The sequence below is a fragment of the Megalopta genalis genome, unplaced genomic scaffold (assembly GCF_051020955.1).
Source record: "Megalopta genalis isolate 19385.01 unplaced genomic scaffold, iyMegGena1_principal scaffold0054, whole genome shotgun sequence".
NCBI classification, from domain to species: domain Eukaryota; kingdom Metazoa; phylum Arthropoda; class Insecta; order Hymenoptera; family Halictidae; genus Megalopta; species Megalopta genalis.
In genome coordinates this window covers 30,135-50,995 of record NW_027476123.1, presented here as the reverse complement: position 1 = coordinate 50,995, position 20,861 = coordinate 30,135, and the positions used below count along the sequence as shown (strand labels likewise).

At 41.1% G+C, this 20,861-nt stretch overlaps 1 protein-coding gene across 1 annotated transcript; it reads right to left on the bottom strand.

The window, feature by feature from the left end:
- Window positions 1-15,456: 15,456 nt before the first annotated feature.
- Window positions 15,457-20,592, bottom strand: LOC143261515 (uncharacterized). Its single transcript, XM_076527932.1, has 4 exons — window positions 20,583-20,592; window positions 18,550-19,062; window positions 16,891-18,349; window positions 15,457-16,399 (listed from the first exon to the last, which is right to left on the bottom strand). The coding sequence occupies exons 1-4, from the start codon at window positions 20,590-20,592 to the stop codon at window positions 15,457-15,459; spliced, it is 2,925 nt and encodes a 974-aa protein (XP_076384047.1).
- Window positions 20,593-20,861: the final 269 nt, after the last annotated feature.

The window sequence follows — 20,861 nt, the reverse complement described above, 5'->3', positions numbered from 1 at the left end:
GCGATGTCCTTTTCCTATTAATGCTCGGGACGAAGTGCAGAATGGCCGACAATGTTCGCGTTCAATGGAAAATAGTTGAAACTCGCTCGTAGGAGAACGAAACATTGATACCGTTCAAAACGAATTTCATATAATGTGGGTGTACACCCAGTGCGAGTGGAACATTATTCAAACAATTGAAAGATTGTGCGCGGAATATCCGCACATCCTTACGGCATCGCGTTATAGAAGGTATTGTAAAAAGATTCTACTCGATCGGGGTGTCTTGTGGAGTTGGCAGCGAGGTGAGGAGGCTACAATCTGGAAGAACAATGGCCACTGAAGGTATCGTCCGCGCCGCATTTGAAGAGGACGGCACCGAAAGTGCACAGTGTGATTCGTCGCACGGGGTAAGAAATGCAAAAGAAATGCATTTTTATATCTTTTTCCAGCGTTAGTCGTTCGTCGGTACACCGCATTCTACAAGAAAATTTGATGCACCCGTTCAAGTTCGTGGGGGTGCATGAGTTGTATCCAGTGGACCTGGAAAAACGGGTTCAATATTCAAGGTAGCTGCTGAGAGAAGTGGCGCGGAATCTGTCGTTCTGTAAGTATATTTTGTGGAGAAATGAGTCACAATTTGCACGTGTGGTGCGATGAGAATCCGCGTGCGCTTCGTCCACGCCAGGTGCAGGTTCGATTCTCGGTTAACATATGGGACGGCATTTGTGGCAAAGTTATCATTGGACCATACATCCTGCCCAACAGGCTGAATGGTATAGCATTTACATCTTTTTTGCAAAATGTTCTGCCGGAACTTTTGGATGAACCTTTGGAGTTTCGGCAGAACATGTGGTTTCAAATGGTTGGTGCCACACTACACCGCAAATGTACGCGCTAATTTGAGTGTAACCTTCCGAGACAGGTGGATCGACCGTCTCGGATCTGTTGCCTGGTCCCCACGGCCACCGGCTATGAACCCGGTGGATTTTTATTTCTGGGCTACTTGAAGGTAATTATAATAATGCTGATATTTTTCATCAATAACGCTGATTTTTTTTTGCTCAAATTATGTATATGTTTTATAAACATTGTTCCAGAATGAGATGTACCGCGAACCGGTGGACAGCGTGGAAACATTGTTGGCGAGAATCCATGGCGCCGTTGAAAATATTTCAGTGGACACGCTGCGGCGCGTATCCGCGTATCCGCGTGAACGGCAGTAACTTTGAACAGTTCTTAAAAGCGTAACATTTTTGATTTTATCTTCCCTTTTCAGGGTCACCCTATTTTAACACAGATTCAAGTATTCAAGTAATTCGTCACTCTCCCCTCCATCCACAGGATACTTTTACCATTTTGGATTATCAGTGACTGATTAAGTGATCCGTGTTTAGTGACAGTGCAGTGAAAGTGAACTTTGCGTTAGCCATACCTGACGTTGCTCCGATAGTCTTCCGAAGTCCTTATTTTCAACCCTACGGTCGTCGACCTGGGATCAGCTGTGCATTGTACGTGGTCAGTGCATTGACATCGTGACTCACGATTTCGAACGGCAAATGCATCCTCACTAAATGGGTGAGTTTACTATTAATGATATTCTTTACAATTCTTAAACAAACATATCCTGTATGTTCTTTAACACGATTATTACCGCGGATTACATTTTCGCAAAGGAAAAGGTTACTTCAAATGACCTCAGGTTACCCCTCATTTTCGGCTGTTAAAATAATTGTGGAACACCCTGCATACGAATATTTATACTTAATGAAGCACCTAGTGTTACTGATCTTATAGCGAAAATGAAATATAATATTCCAATAATTTTATGGTTTGTTGAATAAAATCCCACAAATTTTGTGGGAGTTTTGTGAGTTGACGATGGCAAGAGTTTTTCCGAATGTATGAGTACTTTTTATCGAGACTTGTCTCCTGCGTCTCCGTGTGCCTGAGTATGTATGTAAGCAGCGAGTAAATATTGTTCGCATATTGCTTTTCGGTGACGACGAGATCTATTCTATGATATGCTGCCTGCGTGTGCAATGTTCGCGGAGCGGTATAGCTAATGGTTTCTGATGTGGTTAACCGATTTTTTATATATCTTGCGCGAGATATTGGGTGTTCCAGAAGCCATGAATTATTCCTGTGCATTAGTAGTGTGTACGTATAAATTTCAAGTGAATGCGAGTCATGTGAGAACCTTGATTGTTAATAACATTCTTAGGTATAATAACAATGTATGTAGTTTAACAATGATTGGATGAGCAGAGCATATGACAATTAACATGCTGCTTATTTCTAGGTGCGGTTTTGGTGACAATCATTAGAAACTGGGAGCGGTATAAGGTAAATAAATTAATATTTATGTAGTAAGTGTTAAATCCAGTGTTATATATGTTAACACGTTCCGTGCCATGTGTACCACCGATGGTACACGTCAACTTGATCTTCAGGCTACGTGTACCACCGGTGGTACACGTCAAACTTGATCTTCAGACCATATGTACCATCGGTGATACACGCAGTCATATTTGTTTAATGCGCTGAAAACATATATTTTATGACAAATGTAATTCTGTAAAATATATTTCTACCAAAAAAATGAGGCATTATACATAATGCAGTATAGAACAAAACACATAAGTTTATTAGTTGTTGTATATACAATAATTAATAATTATATTTAATGGTGGATTTTGTTAAAGCAAGGGAGGCATAAAGACGGCTTTTTCGGTCAATTGCTGTATAACGTCGTTACTCTTTTAGGTTTTTCTCTTGCTACTTTACCACCGAATTTGTTGACATTTTGTTTATAGCAAGAAATGCAACGTTGTCTAGCTGTCCCTGCTTTGCCCTCTTTCTTTTTAATTTGTCGTTTTCTAGACGAGAAGACGAGTTGTCGTTTTCAGAAGACGAGTTGTTGTTTTCATCCTCACAGTAACATAAATAGTTAACTAATCGTTTTCTACATTCTACTATTGATATAGGTCTTTATTGCTGAGTGTTGTATAATATCCAAGTATTTACAACTGATGTGTTTACGAGAAGCTCAAATGCTACCTTTTTTATAACATTTGAGAGTTTTGTATGCTGTCATTTGGTTAGAAACGTTAACGAAACTCTTGGCTTCATTGTAATCAATCACAAGTTTCGATATATCCTTTTTTTTCTAACTGTTGCGCACAGCACAAAATTAAAGCGCCGAAATTCGTGAGGAGACGACACGCGATTTATTGATTCGGACTCCACAGTCCTTTGGTTTACAATCTTTGGAGCACGGCTCCGTTCGACGTATGATTTGAAGCACGGCTTCGAAAGAAGTATAAAATTGAAGCACGGCTTCGGATAGGCGCAAGGGGCGCTAAATTAAACTTGACTGTTCACGATATCTCGGAGAATCCCCGTTATCACATTTGCGGCAGTATATATAGACACCTGGCCGATGCTCAAGGAGACACATCGTCAGGTGTCGAAGGCCGGTCATTGCCTACTAAGGCAAAAACGCCGCGTATACAATTAGGCCGAGGCGAGCGTTTGACGGTCGGGCCAACGCACGTCGATCGTGTTATTGTGACGCCACCTCGCCGTTTATTCGACAAAAACGGCGAGACGGCGTACATCGAAAGTCGAAAGTGCGTTGACCCGCGGTCCACGATTCGGCCGGAACAACTTGGGATATAAGTGATATAGCTCCAAGTGTAGACGAAACAAACGAGCTAGCATCAAATCCTTGCTAAACACATGATGTAGCTGCAAAACAATGCGATGTAGAAGGCTTAGCTTCAATTCCATGCGGAACAAATGATTTAGCATCAGATACTTGCGACATAAGTGACATAGGTTCAAATGCAGACGAAACAAACAGGCTAGCTTCAAATCCATGCGAAACAAATTATTTAACTTCAGATACTTGCGATATAAGTGATATAGCTTCAAGTGCAGACGAAACAAACGAGTTAGCTTCAAATCCATGCAAAACATATGAGTAAGCTTCAATCAATGCTATGTAGAAGGTTTAGCTTCACTTACATGCGAAACACATGATTTAGCCGCAAATCATTGCGGTGTAGATGGTTTAGCTTCAAATCCATGCGAAACAAATGATTCAGCGTCAAACACTTGGGATAGAAGTGATATAGCTTCAAATGCAGACAATTCAAACGAGTTAGCTTCAAAATCCATGCGATACATATCATTTAGCTTCAAATCGATACGAAGTAGAAGGCTTAGCTTCAAATCCATACGTAACAAATGATTTAGGTTCAGATACTAGCGATATAAGTGATATAGCTTCAAATGGAGGCGAAACTAACGAGTTAGCTTCAAATCCATGCGAAACACATGATTTAGCTGCAACTCAATGCGATGTAGAAGGAATAGCTTCAAATCCATGCGAAACAAATGATTAAGCTTCAGATACTTGCAATATAAATGATATAGCATCAAATGCATGCGCAACTAACGGGTTAGCTTCAAATCCATGCGAAACACATGATTTAGCTGCAAATGAATGCGATGCAGAAGGTTTAGCTGCAAAACCATGAGAAATAAATGAGTTAGCATCAGATACTTGCGATATAAGTGATATAGATCCAAATGTAGACGAAACAAACGAGTTAGCTTCAAATCCATGCGAAACACATGATGTAGCTGCAAAACAATGCGATGTAGAAGGCTTAACTTCAATTCCATGCGGAACAAATGATTTAGCTTCAGATACTTGCGATATAAGTAATATAGGATCAAATGCAGACGAAACAAACAGGCTAGCTTCAAATTCATACGAAACAAATGATTTAGCTTCAGATACCTGAGATATAAGTGTTATAGCTTCAAGTGCAGACGAAACAAACGAGTTAGCTTCAAATCCATGCCAAACAAATGAGTAAGCTTCAAATCAATGCTATGTAGAAGGTTTAGCTTCACTTACATGCGCAACACATGATTTAGCTGCAAATGAAGGCGATGTAGAACGTTTAGATGCAAATCCATGAGAAACAAATGATTTAGCATCAGATACTTAAGATAAAAGTGATATAGCTTCAAATGTAGACGAAACAAACGAGTTAGCTTCAAATCCATGCGAAACACATGATGTAGCTGTAAAACAATGCGATGTAGAAGGCTTAGCTTCAATTCCATGCGGAACAAATGATTTAGCTTCAGATACTTGCGATATAAGTGATATAGCTTCAAGTGCAGACGAAACAAACGAGTTAGCTTCAAATCCATGCAAAACATATGAGTAAGCTTCAAATCAATGCTATGTAGAAGGTTTAGCATCACTTACATGCGAAACACATGATTCAGCTGCAAATCATTGCGGTGTAGATGGTTTAGCTTCAAATCCATGCGAAACAAATGGTCCAGCTTCAAATACTTGTGATATACATGATTTAGCTTCAACTGCGCCCGAAACAAATGTGATAGCTTCAAATTCAAGCGAAAGACATGATTCAGCTTCAAATCAATGCGAAGCAGAAGGCTCAGCTTCAAATCCATGTGAATCAAATGGTTTAGCCTTAAATACATGTGATATACATGACTTAGCCGCAACTGCATGCGAAACAAACGAGTTACCTTCAAATCCATGCGAAACACATGATTTAGTTGCAAATCAATGCGATGTAGAAGGTTTAGCTTCAAATCCAAGCGTACCATATGATTTTTCTTCAAATACGTGCGATTCAAGTGATATAGCTTCAAATGCAGCCGAAACAAACCAGATAGATTCAATTCCATGCGAAAAACATGATTTAGCTTCATACTACTGCGAAACACGTGGTTTACTTTCAAATCCGTGCGAAACAAGTGATATCGATTGAAATACTTGCGATATAAGTGATGTAGCTTCAAATGCAGGCGAAACAAACGAGTTAGCTTCGAATCCAAGCGAAACACATGATTTATCCTCAAATCCATGCAAACCACATGATTTAGCTTCAAATCAATGCGAAGTAGAAGGCTTAGCTTCAAATCCATGCGAATCAAATGCTTTAGCTTCAAATACTTGTGATATACATGATTTAGCTTCAAACGCAGGGGTAACAAACGAGTTAGCTTCAAATCCATACGAAACACATGATTTAGTTTTAAATTCGTTGGAAACAAATGGTTCAGCATGCAATACTTGTGATATACATGATTTAGCTACAACTGCATGTGAAACAAACGTGTTAGCTTCAATTCAAGCGAAAGAAACCATTCAGCTTCAAATCAATGCGAAGTAGAAGGCTTAGCTTCAAATCCATGCGAACCAAATGGTTTAGCTTCAAATATTTGTGATATACATGATTTAGCTTCAAACGCAGGGGAAACGAACGAGTTAGTTTCAAATTCAAATCAATGCGAAGTAGAAGGCTTAGGTTAAAATCCATGTGAAACGAATGATTTAGTTTCAAATACTTGCGGATATGTGTGATATAGCTTCAAATCAATGCGATGTAGAAGGATTTGCTTAAGATCCATGAGATACTAATGATTTAGCTTCAAATACGTGTGATATACATTAGTTAGCTACAAATGCAGGCGAAACGAACGAGTTAGCTTCAATCCATGCGAAACACATGATTTAGCTACAAATCAATGCCATGTAGAAGGTTTAGCATCAAATTCAAGCGTAACTCATGATTTTGCTTCAAATCAATGCGATGTAGAAGGTTTAGCTTCTAATCCATACGAAGCTAATGATTTAGGTTCAGATACTTGCGATACAATTGATATTGCTCCAAATGCAGTCGAAACAAACGAGATAGCATCAAATCCATGCAAAACAAATGATTAAGCTTCAAATCAATGCTATGTAGAAGGTTTAGCATTAAATCCATGCGACACAAATGGTTTAGCTTCAGATACTTGTGATAAACATGATTTAGCTTCTACTGCATGCGAAACAAACGAGTTAGCTTCATGTCCAAGCGAAACACATGATTTAGATTCAAATCAATCCGATGTAGAAGGTTTAGCTTCAAATCCATGCGAAACAATTTATTTAGCATCAAACACTTGGGATATGAGTGATATAGCTTCAAATGCAGACGAAACAAACGAGTTAGCTTAAATACAAGCGAAACACAAGATTTAGCTGCAAATCAATGCGATCTAGAAGGTTTAGCTTCATATTCAAGCGAAACTCATGATTTAACTGCAAATCAATGCGATGTAGAAGGTTTGCTACAAATCCTTGCGAAACAAATGATTTAGCTTCAAACACTTGGGATATAAGTGGCATAGCTTCAAATGCAGTCGAATCAAATGAGTTAGTTTCAAAATCCATGCGATACACATGATTTAGCTTCAAATCAATGCGAAGTAGAAGGCTTAGCTTCAAATCCATAAGAAATAAATGGGTTACCTTCTAATTCTTGCGATATAAATGAAATAGCTTCAAATTAAGGCGAAACAACCGATATAGCTTCAAATCCATGCGAAACACATGATTTAGCTTCATGTGCAAGTGAAACACACGATTTAGCTTCAAGTCAATTCGATGTAGAAGCTTTAGCTTCAAATCAGTGCAAAGCAAATGATTTAGCTGCAAATCAATGCGATGTAGAAGGTTTGCTTCAAATCCTTGCGAAACAAATGATTTAGCATCAGATACTTGCGATATAACTGATATAGCTTCAAATGCAGGGGAAACAGAAGAGTTAGCATAAAATCCACGCAAAACACATGATTTAACTTCAAATCGATACGATGTAGAAGGTTTAGATTCAAATCCATGTGAAACAAATGATTTAGCAACAGATACTTGCGAAATAACTGACATAGCTTCAAATGCAGGGGAAACAAACGGGTTAGCATAAAATCCATGCAAAACACATGATTTTGCTTCAAATTAATGCGATGTTGACGGTTTAGCGTCAAATCCATGCGAAACAAATGATTTAGCTTCAGATACTTGCGATATAAGTGATATAACTGCAAATGCAGACGAATCAAACGGGGTAGCTTCAAAATCCATGCGATACATATCATTTAGATTCAAATCGATACGATGTGGTAGGTTTAGCTTCAAATCCATGCGAAACAAATGATTTAGCATCAGATACTTGCGATATAACTGATATAGCTTCAAATGCAGGGGAAACAAACGAGTTAGCATCAAATCCATGCAAAACACATGATTTAGCTGCAAATCAATGCGATGTAAAAGGTTTAGCTTCAAATCCAAGCGAAACACATGATTTAGCATCAGATACTTGCGATAAAACTGAAATAGCTTCAAATGCAGAGGAATCAAACGCGTTAGCATCAAATCCATGCAAAACACATGATTTAGCTTCAAATCAAAGCGATGTAGAAGGTATAGCTTCAAATCCCAGCGAAACACATGATTCTGCTCCAAATCAATGCGATGTAGAAGGTTTAGCTTCAAATCCATGCGAATCAAGTGATTCAGCATCAGTTACTTGCGATATAAGTGACATAGCTTCAAATGCAGGGGAAACAAACGAGTTAGCTTCAAATCCATGCAAAACACATGAATGAGCTTCAAATCAATGCTATGTAGTAGGTTTAGCTTCAAATCCATGCGACACAAATGATTTAGCTTCAGATAGTTGCGATATAAGTGATATTGCTTCGAATGCAGACGAATCAAACGAGTTAGCTTCAAAATCCATGCGATACAAATGATTTAGCTTCAAATACTTGTGTTATACATGAGTTAGCTTCATATGCAGCCGAAACAATCGAGTTAGTTTCAAATCAAAACGAAACACATGATTTAGCTTCAAATCAATGCGATGTAGAAGGCTTAGCTTCAAGTCCATGCGAAAGACATAATTTTGTTCAAATCAATGCGAAGTAGAAGATTTAGCTACAAATCAATACGAATCAAATGGTTTAGCTTCAAATACTTGTGATATACATGATTCAGCTTCAAATGCAGATGAAACAAACTAGTTTGTTTCAAATCCATGCGATACACATGATTTAGCTTCAAATCAATGCGAAGTAGAAGGCTTATCTTCAAATCCATCCGAAACAAATGGTTTAGCTTCAAATGCTCGTGATATACATGATTTAGCTTCAACTGCGCGTGAAAGAGACGTGTTAGCTTCAAATTTAAGCGAAACGCATGATTTTGCTTCAAATCAAAGCGAAGTAGAAGGTTTAGCATCAAATCCATGCGAAACAAATGGTTTTTCTTCAAATCAATGCGAAGTTGAAGGCATAGCTTCAAACCCATGCGAAAGAATTGAGTTACCTTCAAATACTTGCGATATAACTGATATAGCTTCAAATGCGGGGGAAACAAACGAGTTAGCATCAAATCCATGCAAAACACATGATTTAGCTGCAAATCAATGCAATGTAAAAGGTTTAGCTTCAAATCCAAGCGAAACACATGATTTAGCATCAGATACTTGCTATAAAACTGAAATAGCTTCAAATGCAGAGGAATCAAACGAGTTAGCATCAAATCCATGCAAAACAAATGATTTAGCTTCAAATCAAAGCGATGTAGAAGGTTTAGCGTCAAATCCAAGCGAATCACATGATTTAGCTTCAAATCAATGCGATGTAGAATGTTTAGCTTCAAATCCATGCGAAACAAATGATTTAGCTTCAAACACTTGTGATATAAGTGATATAGCTGCAAATGCAGACGAATCAAACGGGGTAGCTTCAAAATCCATGCGATACATATCATTTAGCTTCAAATCGATACGATGTGGAAGGTTTAGCTTCAAATCCATGCGAAACAAATGATTTAGCATCAGATACTTGCGATATAACTGATATAGCTTCAAATGCAGGGGAAACAAACGAGTTAGCATAAAATCCATGCAAAACACATGATTTAGCTTCAAATCAATGCGATGTACAAGGTTTAGGTTCAAATCCATGCGAAACAAATGATTTAGGTTCAGATACTAGCGATAAATTGATATTGCTTCAAATGGAGGCGTAACTAACGAGTTAGCTTCAAATCCATGCGAAACACATGATTTAGCTTCAAATCAATGCGATGTAGAAGGTTTAGCTTCAAATCCATGCGAAACAAATGATTTAGCATCAGTTACTTGTGATATATCTGATATAGCTTCAAATGCAGGGTAAACAAACGAGTTAGCAGCAAATCCATGCAAAACACATGATTGAGCTTCAAATCAATGCTACGTAGAAGGTTCAGCTTCAAACCCATGCGACACAAATCATTTAGCTTCAGATACTTGCGATATAAGTGATATTGCTTCAAATGCAGACGAAACAAACGAGTTAGCTTCAAATCCTTGCGAAACACATGATATATCGTCAAATCAATGCGATGTAGAAGGTTTAGCTTCAAATCCATGCGAATCAAGTGATTTAGCATCAGTTACTTGCGATATAAGTGACATAGCTTCAAATGCAGGGGAAACAAACGAGTTAGCTTCAAATCCATGCAAAACACATGATTTTGCTTCAAATTAATGCGATGTTGACGGTTTAGCGTCAAATCCATGCGAAACAAATGATTTAGCTTCAGATACTTGCGATATAAGTGATATAACTGCAAATGCAGACGAATCAAACGAGTTAGCTTCAAAATCCATGCGATACACATGATTTAGCTTCAAATCAATGCGAAGTAGCAGGCTTAGCTTCAAATCCATGCGAAACAAATGATTTAGCTTCAAACACTTGTGATATAATTGATATAGCTGCAAATGCAGACGAATCAAACGGGGTAGCTTCAAAATCCATGCGATACATATCATTTAGCTTCAAATCGATACGATGTGGAAGCTTTAGCTTCAAATCCATCCGAAACAAATGATTTAGCATCAGATACTTGCGATATAACTGATATAGCTTCAAATGCAGGGGAAACAAACGAGTTAGCTTGAAATCCAAGCGTAACACATGATTTTGCTTCAAATCAATGCGAAGTAGAAGGTTTTGCTTCAAATCCATGCGAAACTAATGATTTAGCATCACATAATTGCTATATAAGTGATACAGCTTCAAATGCAAGGGAAACAAGCGAGTTAGCTTCAAATCCATGCAAAACGCATGATGTAACAGCAAATCAATGCGATGTCGAAGGTTTAGCTTCAAATCCATGCGAAACCAATGATTTAGCTTCAGATAATTGCGATATATGTGATATAGCTTCATCTGCATGCGAAACAAACGAGTTAGCTTCAAATCCATGTGATACACATGATTTAGCTGCAAATCAATGCGATGTAGAAGGTTTTGCTTCAAATCCATTCGAAACAAATGATTTAGGTTCAGATACTTGCGATATAAGTGATATAGCTTCAAATGTAGGGAACACAAAAGAATTAGCTTCAAAATCCATGCGATACACATGATTTAGCTACAAATCAATTCGAAGTAGAAGGATTAGCTTCAAATCCATACGAACCAGATGGTTTAGCTACAAATGCTTAGGATGTACGATATTTAGATCCATCTGCATGCGCAACAAACGAGTTAGCTTCAAATCCATGCAAAACACATGATTAAGTTTCAAGTCAAGGCTATGTAGAAGGCTTAGCTTCAAATCCATGCGAAACAAATGATTTTTCTTCAAATACTTGCGATACAAGTGATATAGCTTCAAATGCAGGCGAAACAAGTTGCCTTGAATTCCATGCGATACATATGATTTAGCTTCAAATCAATGCGAAGTAGAAGGCTTAGCTTCAAATCCATGCGAAACAAATGATTTAGGTTCAGATACTTGCGATATAAGTGATATAGCTTCAAATGCAGGAGAAACAAACGAGTTAGCTGCAAATTCATGCGAAACAAATGATTTGGTTTCAAATCAATGCGATGTAGAAGGCTTAGCTTCAAATCCATAAGAAATAAATGGGTTACCTTCAAACTCTTGCGATATAAATGAAATATCTTCAAATTAAGGCGAAACAAACGAGGTAGCTTCAAATCCATGCCAAACACATGATTGAGCTTCATATGCAAGCGAAACAGACGATTTAGCTTCAAATCAATTCGATGTAGAAGGTATAGCTTCAAATCTGTGCAAAGCAAATGATTTAGCTGCAAATCAATGCGATGTAGAAGGTTTGCTTCAAATCCTTGCGAAACAAATGATTTCGCTTCAAACAATTTGTATATAAGTCGTATAGCTTCAAATGCAGACGAAACAAACGAGTTAGCTTCAAATCCATGCGAAACACATGATTTAGCTGCAAATCAATACTATGTAGTAGGTTTAGCTTCAAATCCATGCGACACAAATTATCTAGCGTCAGATAATTGCGATATAAGTGATATAGCTTCAAATGCAGACGAATCAAACGAGTTATCATCAAAATCCATGCAATACACATGATTTAGCTTCAAATAAATGCGAAGTAGAAGGCTTAGCTTCAAATCAATGCAATGTAGATGTTTTAGATTCAAATCAATGCGATGTAGAAGGCTTAGCTTCAAATTCATGCGACACAACTGATTTAGCATCAGATACATGCGATATAAGTGATATAGCTTCAACTGCAGAGGACACAAACGAGTTAGCTTCAAATCCATGCAAAACACATGATTAAGTTTCAAGTCAAGGCTATGTAGAAGGCTTAGCTTCAAATCCATGCGAAACAAATGATTTTTCTTCAAATACTTGCGATACAAGTGATATAGCTTCAAATGCAGGCGAAACAAGTTTCCTTGAATTCCATGCGATACATATAATTTAGCTTCAAATCAATGCGAAGTAGAAGGCTTAGCTTCAAATCCATGCGAAACAAATGATTTAGGTTCAGATACTTGCGATATAAGTGATATAGCTTCAAATGCAGGAGAAACAAACGAGTTAGCTGCAAATTCATGCGAAACAAATGATTTGGCTTCAAATCAATGCGATGTAGAAGGCTTAGCTTCAAATCCATAAGAAATAAATGGGTTACCTTCAAACTCTTGCGATATAAATGAAATATCTTCAAATTAAGGCGAAACAAACGAGGTAGCTTCAAATCCATGCCAAACACATGATTTAGCTTCATATGCAAGCGAAACAGACGATTTAGCTTCAAATCAATTCGATGTAGAAGGTATAGCTTCAAATCTGTGCAAAGCAAATGATTTAGCTGCAAATCAATGCGATGTAGAAGGTTTGCTTCAAATCCTTGCGAAACAAATGATTTCGCATCAAACAATTTGTATATAAGTCGTATAGCTTCAAATGCAGACGAAACAAACGAGTTAGCTTCAAATCCATGCGAAACACATGATTTAGCTGCAAATCAATGCGAAGTAGATGGCTTAGCTACAAATCCATGAGAAATAAATGGGTTACCATCAAATTTTTGCAATATAAATGAAATAGCTTCAAATGCAGGCGAAACAAACGAGGTAGCTTCAAATCCATGCAAAACACATGATTAAGCTTCAAATCAATACTATGTAGAAGGTTTAGCCTCAAATCCATGCGACACAAATGATCTAGCGTCAGATAATTGCGATATAAGTGATATAGCGTCAAATGCAGACGAATCAAACGAGTTATCATCAAAATCCATGCTATACACATGATTTAGCTTCAAATAAATGCGAAGTAGAAGGCTTAGCTTCAAATCCATGCGAAACAAATGATTTAGGATCAGATACTTGCGATATAAGTGATATAGCTTCAAATGCAGGAGAAACAAACGAGTTAGCTCCAAATCCATGCGAAACAAATGATTTAGCTTCAAATCAAGGCGAAGTAGAAGGCTTAGCTTCAAATCCATAAGAAATAAATGGGTTACCTTCAAATTCTTGCGATATATATGAAATAGCTTCAAATACCGGAGAAACAAACGAGGTAGCTTCAAATCCATGCTAAACACATCATTTAGGTTCATATGCAAGCGAAACACACGATTTAGCTTCAAATCAATTCGCTGTAGAAGGTTTAGCTTCAAATCTGTGCAAAACAAATGATTTAGCTTCATATACTCTCGATATTTGTGATATAGCTTCAAATGCTGACGTAACATACGAGTTAGCTTCAAATCCAAGCGAAATACTTGATTGAGCTTCAATTCAATGCGATGTAGATGGTTTAGCTTCAAATCCATGCGAAACAACAAATTTGTCTTCAAATACTTGCGAATGTAAGTGATATAGCTTCAAATGGAGGTGAAAAAAACGAGTTAGTTTCAAATCCATGCGAAACATATGATTTTGCTTCAAATCAATGCGATGTAGAAGGTTTAGCTTCAAATCCATGCGAAACACATGATTTAGCTCCAGATACTTGCGATATAAGTGATTTAGCTTCAAATTGCCGACGAATCAATCGATTAGCTTCAAAATCAATGCGATACACATGATTTTTCTTCAAATACTTGTGATATAAGTGATATAGCTTCAAATGCAAACCAAGCAAACGAGTTAGCTTCAAATTCATGCAAAACACATGATTAAGCTTCAAATCAATACTATGTAGAAGGTTTAGCTTCGAATCCATGCGACGCAAATGATCTAGCGTCAGATAATTGCGATATAAGTGATATAGCTTCAAATGCAGACGAATCAAACGAGTTAGCTTCAAAATCCATGCGATACACATGATTTAGCTTCAAATCAATGCGAAGTAGTGTAGCGCCGTGCTTTTACGACGCCTTTTTGACGCGCGGGGATCGAACGTCAACCCTACCGTGGTTGTAAGGCCCTGGCTTCACTTGTTTGAAGACGCGTCGGTTTTGTATGGTTATCGGTCCGATTGACCGATTTCGAAGGAATGAGCGATTGAGTTCCCGAGTTGAATGAGTCTCCGGTTGCGACGAGTGAGTCTCCGAACGATTGAGACTGTTTTACGCATGAGTGAGACACCGGATCGAGAATATATGTTTTTGAAGGCGACTGTAAGAATAATAATACTGCTAAAAAACTACTGAACCACTCCTGAACCACCCTCTCGCCTCGACTGCTCGCGTTTTTTATACCCTATTCCCCACTTGAGATTCTTGAAGGAACCTCCACCTCCATGCCGGGATGCACTGATTGCTTTTCTCGAAAATTACGATTTCCCAATCAGCGTCCTCCGAACGTTTCGTCACCACCCTCTCGTACCGTCCTGCACGGGCCTTGCCTTGAAGAGGGGTGTGACACGTAATTGCGTGGTTGGGGGGGTCCTCCGGGCCTTGAGATGTCATCCCCGCGACGGTTGGGACTAACTTTCCCAAGACGCGTTCAAAAATCTCAAGTGTTATTGCGGGAGTTTTTTCGGGCCTTTTGGATTTACGACACGTCGCGATCATTAGAAAAGACGGAGACACTGCCCGGATGTTCGGCAGCTGCCAAAAAAGGTCTCTGTCTCCTCAGATGACCCACGCTTGTACGTGCCATAAACCCTTCACGAGAGAGGTCTGCGGCAGGTTCTACGTGACGGAACATGCTCCCCCCGTTGAGCGACAAATCGCTCAATGTCCTATAGTTCGATTAAAGCTATCTTAAATTTACTTAAGAATAGCGACTGTCTCTAGTGGGTGTTCTCGACTGGTAGCGGCGCAACTGTTTCACATTGCGTCTCTAAACACCGGTAGATGTTCGAACGGAAACAGCCCGGATGACATTGTCCTCCCCTGGATGAATCTTCTCGATGCGACCCAGGTGCCACTGTAGCGGTGGAAGATTGTCGTCTTTCAGAACGACGATGGTGCCTTCTCGGATGTCATGGGAGCCCTGGCTCCACCTTTGTCGTACGTTAAGGTGGTTGTTGTACTCCTTATGCCACCGAGTCCAAAAGTCTTGCTTAACCTTTTGGATATGCTGCCACCTCGACAGCCGGTTCGTGGTCGTTGAAGTGAGATCGGCTTCCGGCAAGCTCGTCAATGGATTGCCAATTAAGAAGTGACCAGGTGTTAAGGCTAATGGATCGTGAGGATCTGAGGATAGGGGAGTTAAAGGGCGAGAATTCAAAATCGTTTCGACCTCAGTGATGAATGTATTGAATTGCTCGAACGTGAACAATTCATCCCCAACGACTCGCTTGACATGGTGTTTAAATGATTTCACCGCGGCTTCCCATATCCCGCCGAAGTGTGGTGAAAGGGCAGGCATGAAGTACCATGTAATTCCCTTGCCCGCGAGGAAATTTTCTACCCTGTTGTCCCCTTTCAAGATTTCTTGGAGTTCCCGTAATTCATTGTTAGCTCCCACGAAATTGGAGCCGTTATCGGAATAAATGTTGCGACATATGCCTCGACGCGCGATGAGACGTTTTAATGCCGCGATGAACGCTTCGGTCGTCATATCGCTCGCAACCTCCAGATGAACGGCCTTGGTAGCCAGACATATGAACACGGCAACGTAAATTTTTACTTTGGTGCGATTGCGGAAGCGCCGTTCCTTGATATAAAAGGGTTCGCAATAATCTACACCGCAGTTGTAGAGGGGCCGCGTTTCGGTAACTCGGGAGGCAGGTAGATTTCCCATGATGTATTCGGGTGTAGGCGGATTCACCCTGAAACACCTGGCGCATTGTCGCACGATTTTGCGAGTCGCATTCATATCGCACGGTATATAAGGTTGTTGTAATGCCGGCGTGGTGATTGCTCATATGTTTGTCGCGAATGATCAGATTGGTGATATGGTGACCTTTGGGAAGCAAAATCGGATGTTTTTGGACATATTGTAGTTTCGAGTTTTGCAGCCGGCCTCCCACGCGGAGTATACCCCTTGCATCGATGAAAGGGTGTAGCGGCAAAAGTTTGCTTTTTGCATGTAAATTTGACCCGGTTTTTAGTTTTTGCAGATTTTGGGCGAAGGCGATGCTTGGACCAATCTGATTATTTGCTCGTTTGCCGATTGGAGCTCTTCGACTGTCAGAGGTCCTTTGTTCTTGCGAGGCTGTCTGAATCGTAAGCAATACGCGGTGATTCTGATTAACCGAGATATATCGGAATACCTGGTTAAGATTTCATCGATATGGCTAACGGTAGCGAGACACTTTAGACGTTTCACCTATGGCACATCTTCCGTGATGTCGAACTTCGATTTTGGCCATGTCGATTCGATGGTGGATAGCCATTCGGGTCCGTGCCGCCAATTGACAGTAGATCTGCTGGATTGTCTTGAGATCTCACGTGTCGCCAAGCAGCAATGTCTGTTTTGCCTTGTATGTCGGCCACCCTATTGGCTACGAATGTGCATGGTTCCTTCTGGATCCAGTTCAAGATGATGGTAGAATCGGTCCAGAAGTTAACATGCTCGGTTTCGATGTGCATAGCCTCTCGGACTGTGACGTACAGTGATGCCAGAAGAACTGCACCGCACAGTTCTAAACGGGCGAGGCTTACGGTTTTTAGCGGGGCGACACGTGATTTGGCGCAAAGCAACTTGCTGACTCTTTCTCCGCGGTTGTTGATTGAGCGCACGTATATGCATGCCCCATACGCACGTTCGCTTGCGTCACAAAAGCCATGAAGTTCGAGCCTTTGCGTGGAAGGTTGACCGACGTTTCGATCAAACGAAATGTTGTGTAATTGCCCGATTTCTTCTACGAATGAGATCCACTCCGTGTGAAGACTGGCTGGCAGCGATTCGTCCCAATTTAATTTCAACTGCCATAGACGTTGCATGATTAATTTTGCTACGACAGTGACCGGGGCCAAGAGACCTAGCGGGTCGAAAATTCTTGCGATAGTCGACAAGATGGTCCGTTTCGTGATCTTTGTTGGAGCGTGGAAGACGATGGCGTACGCGATTGAGTCGTTTCGCGCGTCCCACGAGATACCGAGCGTCTTCACCGTGGACTCGTCGAAGAATTTCGGATGGATCTGCTCCTTGTTTAAACCCTCAAGAAGTTCAGGGTCGTTGGAGATCCATTGACGGATGTTGAATCGTCCGCGCTGGAGTAGTTCCATGATTTCGTCGCGTAGATTCTTGGCCTCTTCATAGGTGTTCGCGCCGATGAGGAGATCGTCGACATACAAGTCCCGATTTATGGTTGTAGCTGCTCGTGGGAAGTCAGCTTGCTCGTCGTCTGCAAGCTGATGGATGCTTCGTATAGCCAGAAATGGTGCCGAGCACAGTCCGAATGTGACTGTGTTTAGCTCGTAATCGGCTATTTCGTTGCGCTCGTTTCTCCATAGAACTCGCTGATAACGACGATCCTCTGGCCGTATGAGAACTTGCCGGTACATCTTTTCGATGACTCCGGTCAAGACGTACGTATGTAGTCGAAATCGTACGAGCAGTGCGAAAATGTCATCCTGAATGGTTGGCCCTGTATTTAATGCGTCGTTCAGGGACAGCCCGCTGCTTGACTTCGCCGAACCATCGAAGACTACTCGAACCTTTGTCGTTGAGCTCGAAGTTTTGATGACCGCGTGATGGGGCAAGTAGAAACCATTCGCGTTTTGTGGTTTCGTCTTGCTCATGTGGCCAAGCGTCAAATATTCCTTCATGACCGCGGAATACTCTTCGCGCAATGACGCATCACGCTGAAGTTTGCGTTCAAGCGAAAGAAACCGATTAATGGCTTGCGTCCGAGTTTCGCCTATTAATGTTCTCTTCGCATTGCACGGTAACGCGACGACGTAACGTCCGGTGTCGTCTCGTTTCACGTGGTCGATGAAGTGGTCTTCGCACTCGCGTTCTTCGGCTGTTAATGTTGCTCACGCGGTCCCTCTTCGATGGTCCAGAATTTCGATATGTCGAAGTCGAGATTGCTAACAAATGTTCGATGCTTCACGCGCGACGAAGCAGACAAAACACTCCCCGCGATGATCCAACCGAATTGAGTTTTTTGCAAAATTAGATCCGGTCCGTTGGATGTTGACAGGTCGATTTGTCCGATGCTTAGGCTGGCTAGCGAAGGGCCGGTGCCTATTAACATGTCCACGGATGCTGGACGATGAAAATTCGGATCTGCCAATTTGAGATTGACCGGGATTCGCAATTTAGATCGGTCGATGTTCGTGTCCGGTATGGGTCCCGAAATGTTGGGGATTACTAAAAAGGTGAGGTCTCGTTGAAATTTTGACGTCTTCGATTTGATGGTGGTTGAAACGACCTTGTCGCTTAGCGTGTTCAAGTCGTTCAATGCTTCGATGGTTGCGGAAGCTGCCCTTTGTGTTAAACGTAATTTTTTCACGAATCTTTCGGTGATATAATTCGCGTTCGAGCAAGTGTCTATAAAGGTTCGACATTCGATTGGTTTTCGGTCGCAGTCTAACGCGTCGACAACTGCGGTAGCCATTAATTCGTTTTTATCGCGATCTTGACGGACGGAGCGCTTTTCCGGATCCTGTATTTTCGATTTCTTGTACGGCGCGGCTTCGACAGCAATGCGTTTTGTCATTGTTTTCTATCGTCATCTAGATGAAGCTTCGTGTTATGTTGCTTGTTACATACACGACATTTCCCGACCGTGCAGTCGTTGGTTTTGTGGCTGGGATTTAAACAATTTAGGCACACATTCGCCTTGCGTGCGGTCGACAATCGAAGCATCCAGAAATTTGCTGCACTGAAACACGGGGTGCGCTCCGGCGTTGCAGATGTTGCAATTCCGTTTAGTCGCGCGATCCGACGGTGACGAACGCGAATCGTTGGCCGTCTCGACCTTGTAGTTCGTGTTGTTGGTGGCGAAAGTCCGGCGTTTTATTCGCGGAGATGAGATCTGACGAGATCGGATTGGATGCGCGTTCGTCCGAGGCTCAGATTTTGGGGGCGCGGTGTCATCGTCGTCGCATTGATGCGACGCGATATGCAAATATTTGAATACATCCGCAATTTTGGAACTTGGTTGTCGGCCAGAGTTCGTTCCCACGTTTTCTTCGTCTCCTTGCTCATTTTTGATATGAGGATACTCGCTAATAGATCGTTTGCGATATCCTCCCATGATCTACCGAGGGCTTGCAATGATCGCACATGAAGCTGCACGTGGTTGGCCAAGTCGCGGATTGATTCCGATGAATCAATGAAGCGTGGCGTAATACGAGTGCGCGTTCATTGTGGTATAGTTCCTTTAAGTGACTCCACGCTTCGTTGTAATTGTCGTCGCATATTGTGAAGGCTTGAATCGCGGAAGCTGCCTTTCCGGTTAGCGACAATCGCAGATAATTTAACTTTTGTATGTTATTCAGCCCGGACTGTTGGTCGATTAGAGAACTGAACGCATCCTTGAATGTGAGCCAATTTTCCATTTTACCGTCGAATTTCGGAAGGTCGATTTTTGGCAAATTTACCGGGACTGCGTACGTCGATGCAGTTGATACCGGAGAATTTCGCGCGGAATTGTTCTCTCGAGACTGCGAGTCGAATGATCGCTGGAGAATGAGTGCTGATGCCGTCACGTCGTCGTATGCGTCAGTCACTTCTTCGCGCTCGCGCTCTGATTCGTCGAAATCTTCTAACATCATAAGGACATCTTGATCCGCGTTGAAATTTTCGAATGACTTGCGGAGTCTGCCAATTCGATCATCTAATCTGATTCTGTCCTTTTCTGAATAGACGTATGATTCAATAAAATTCCGAAGCCACGTTATTTGTGACTTGAATGAGCGGCGTTTCATTTTTAGAGCGCGAATTTGTTGGTCTCGGTCTTCAACTGAGGTCGACACGTTAAATGATGCGATGTAAGTGGATGGGAATCACGAAAGGAATGATCACGTTCTTATTAAGAAATAGCAAATCCTTTTGGACGAGCTTACCTTGTACCATGTCCTTGCGTGATGGAAGCGTCTCTGGACCGAATGACTGCCGAAGACGTATCTCGATACTCTGCAAGGCTGGCTGCTCGAGTCATGGTGCGATTCCCAAATCCGGTTCGAAGGACCAAAAATGTAGCGCCGTGCTTTTACGACGCCTTTTTGACGCGCGGGGATCGAACGTCAACCCTACCGGGGTTGTAAGGCCCGGGTTTCACTTGTTTGAAGACGCGTCGGTTTTGTATGGTTATCGGTCCGATTGACCGATTTCGAAGGAATGAG

Bases quoted from the DNA above. Each gene is read 5' to 3' on its own strand.
- LOC143261515 (XM_076527932.1), bottom strand. The intron at 18,350-18,549 runs GTGAGCAACATT...CATTGCGCGAAG, and splicing joins GACCATCGAAGAGGGACCGC to AGTATTCCGCGGTCATGAAG. The intron at 16,400-16,890 runs GTGAAACGTCTA...ACAATGCGCCAG, and splicing joins TCACGGAAGATGTGCCATAG to GTGTTTCAGGGTGAATCCGC.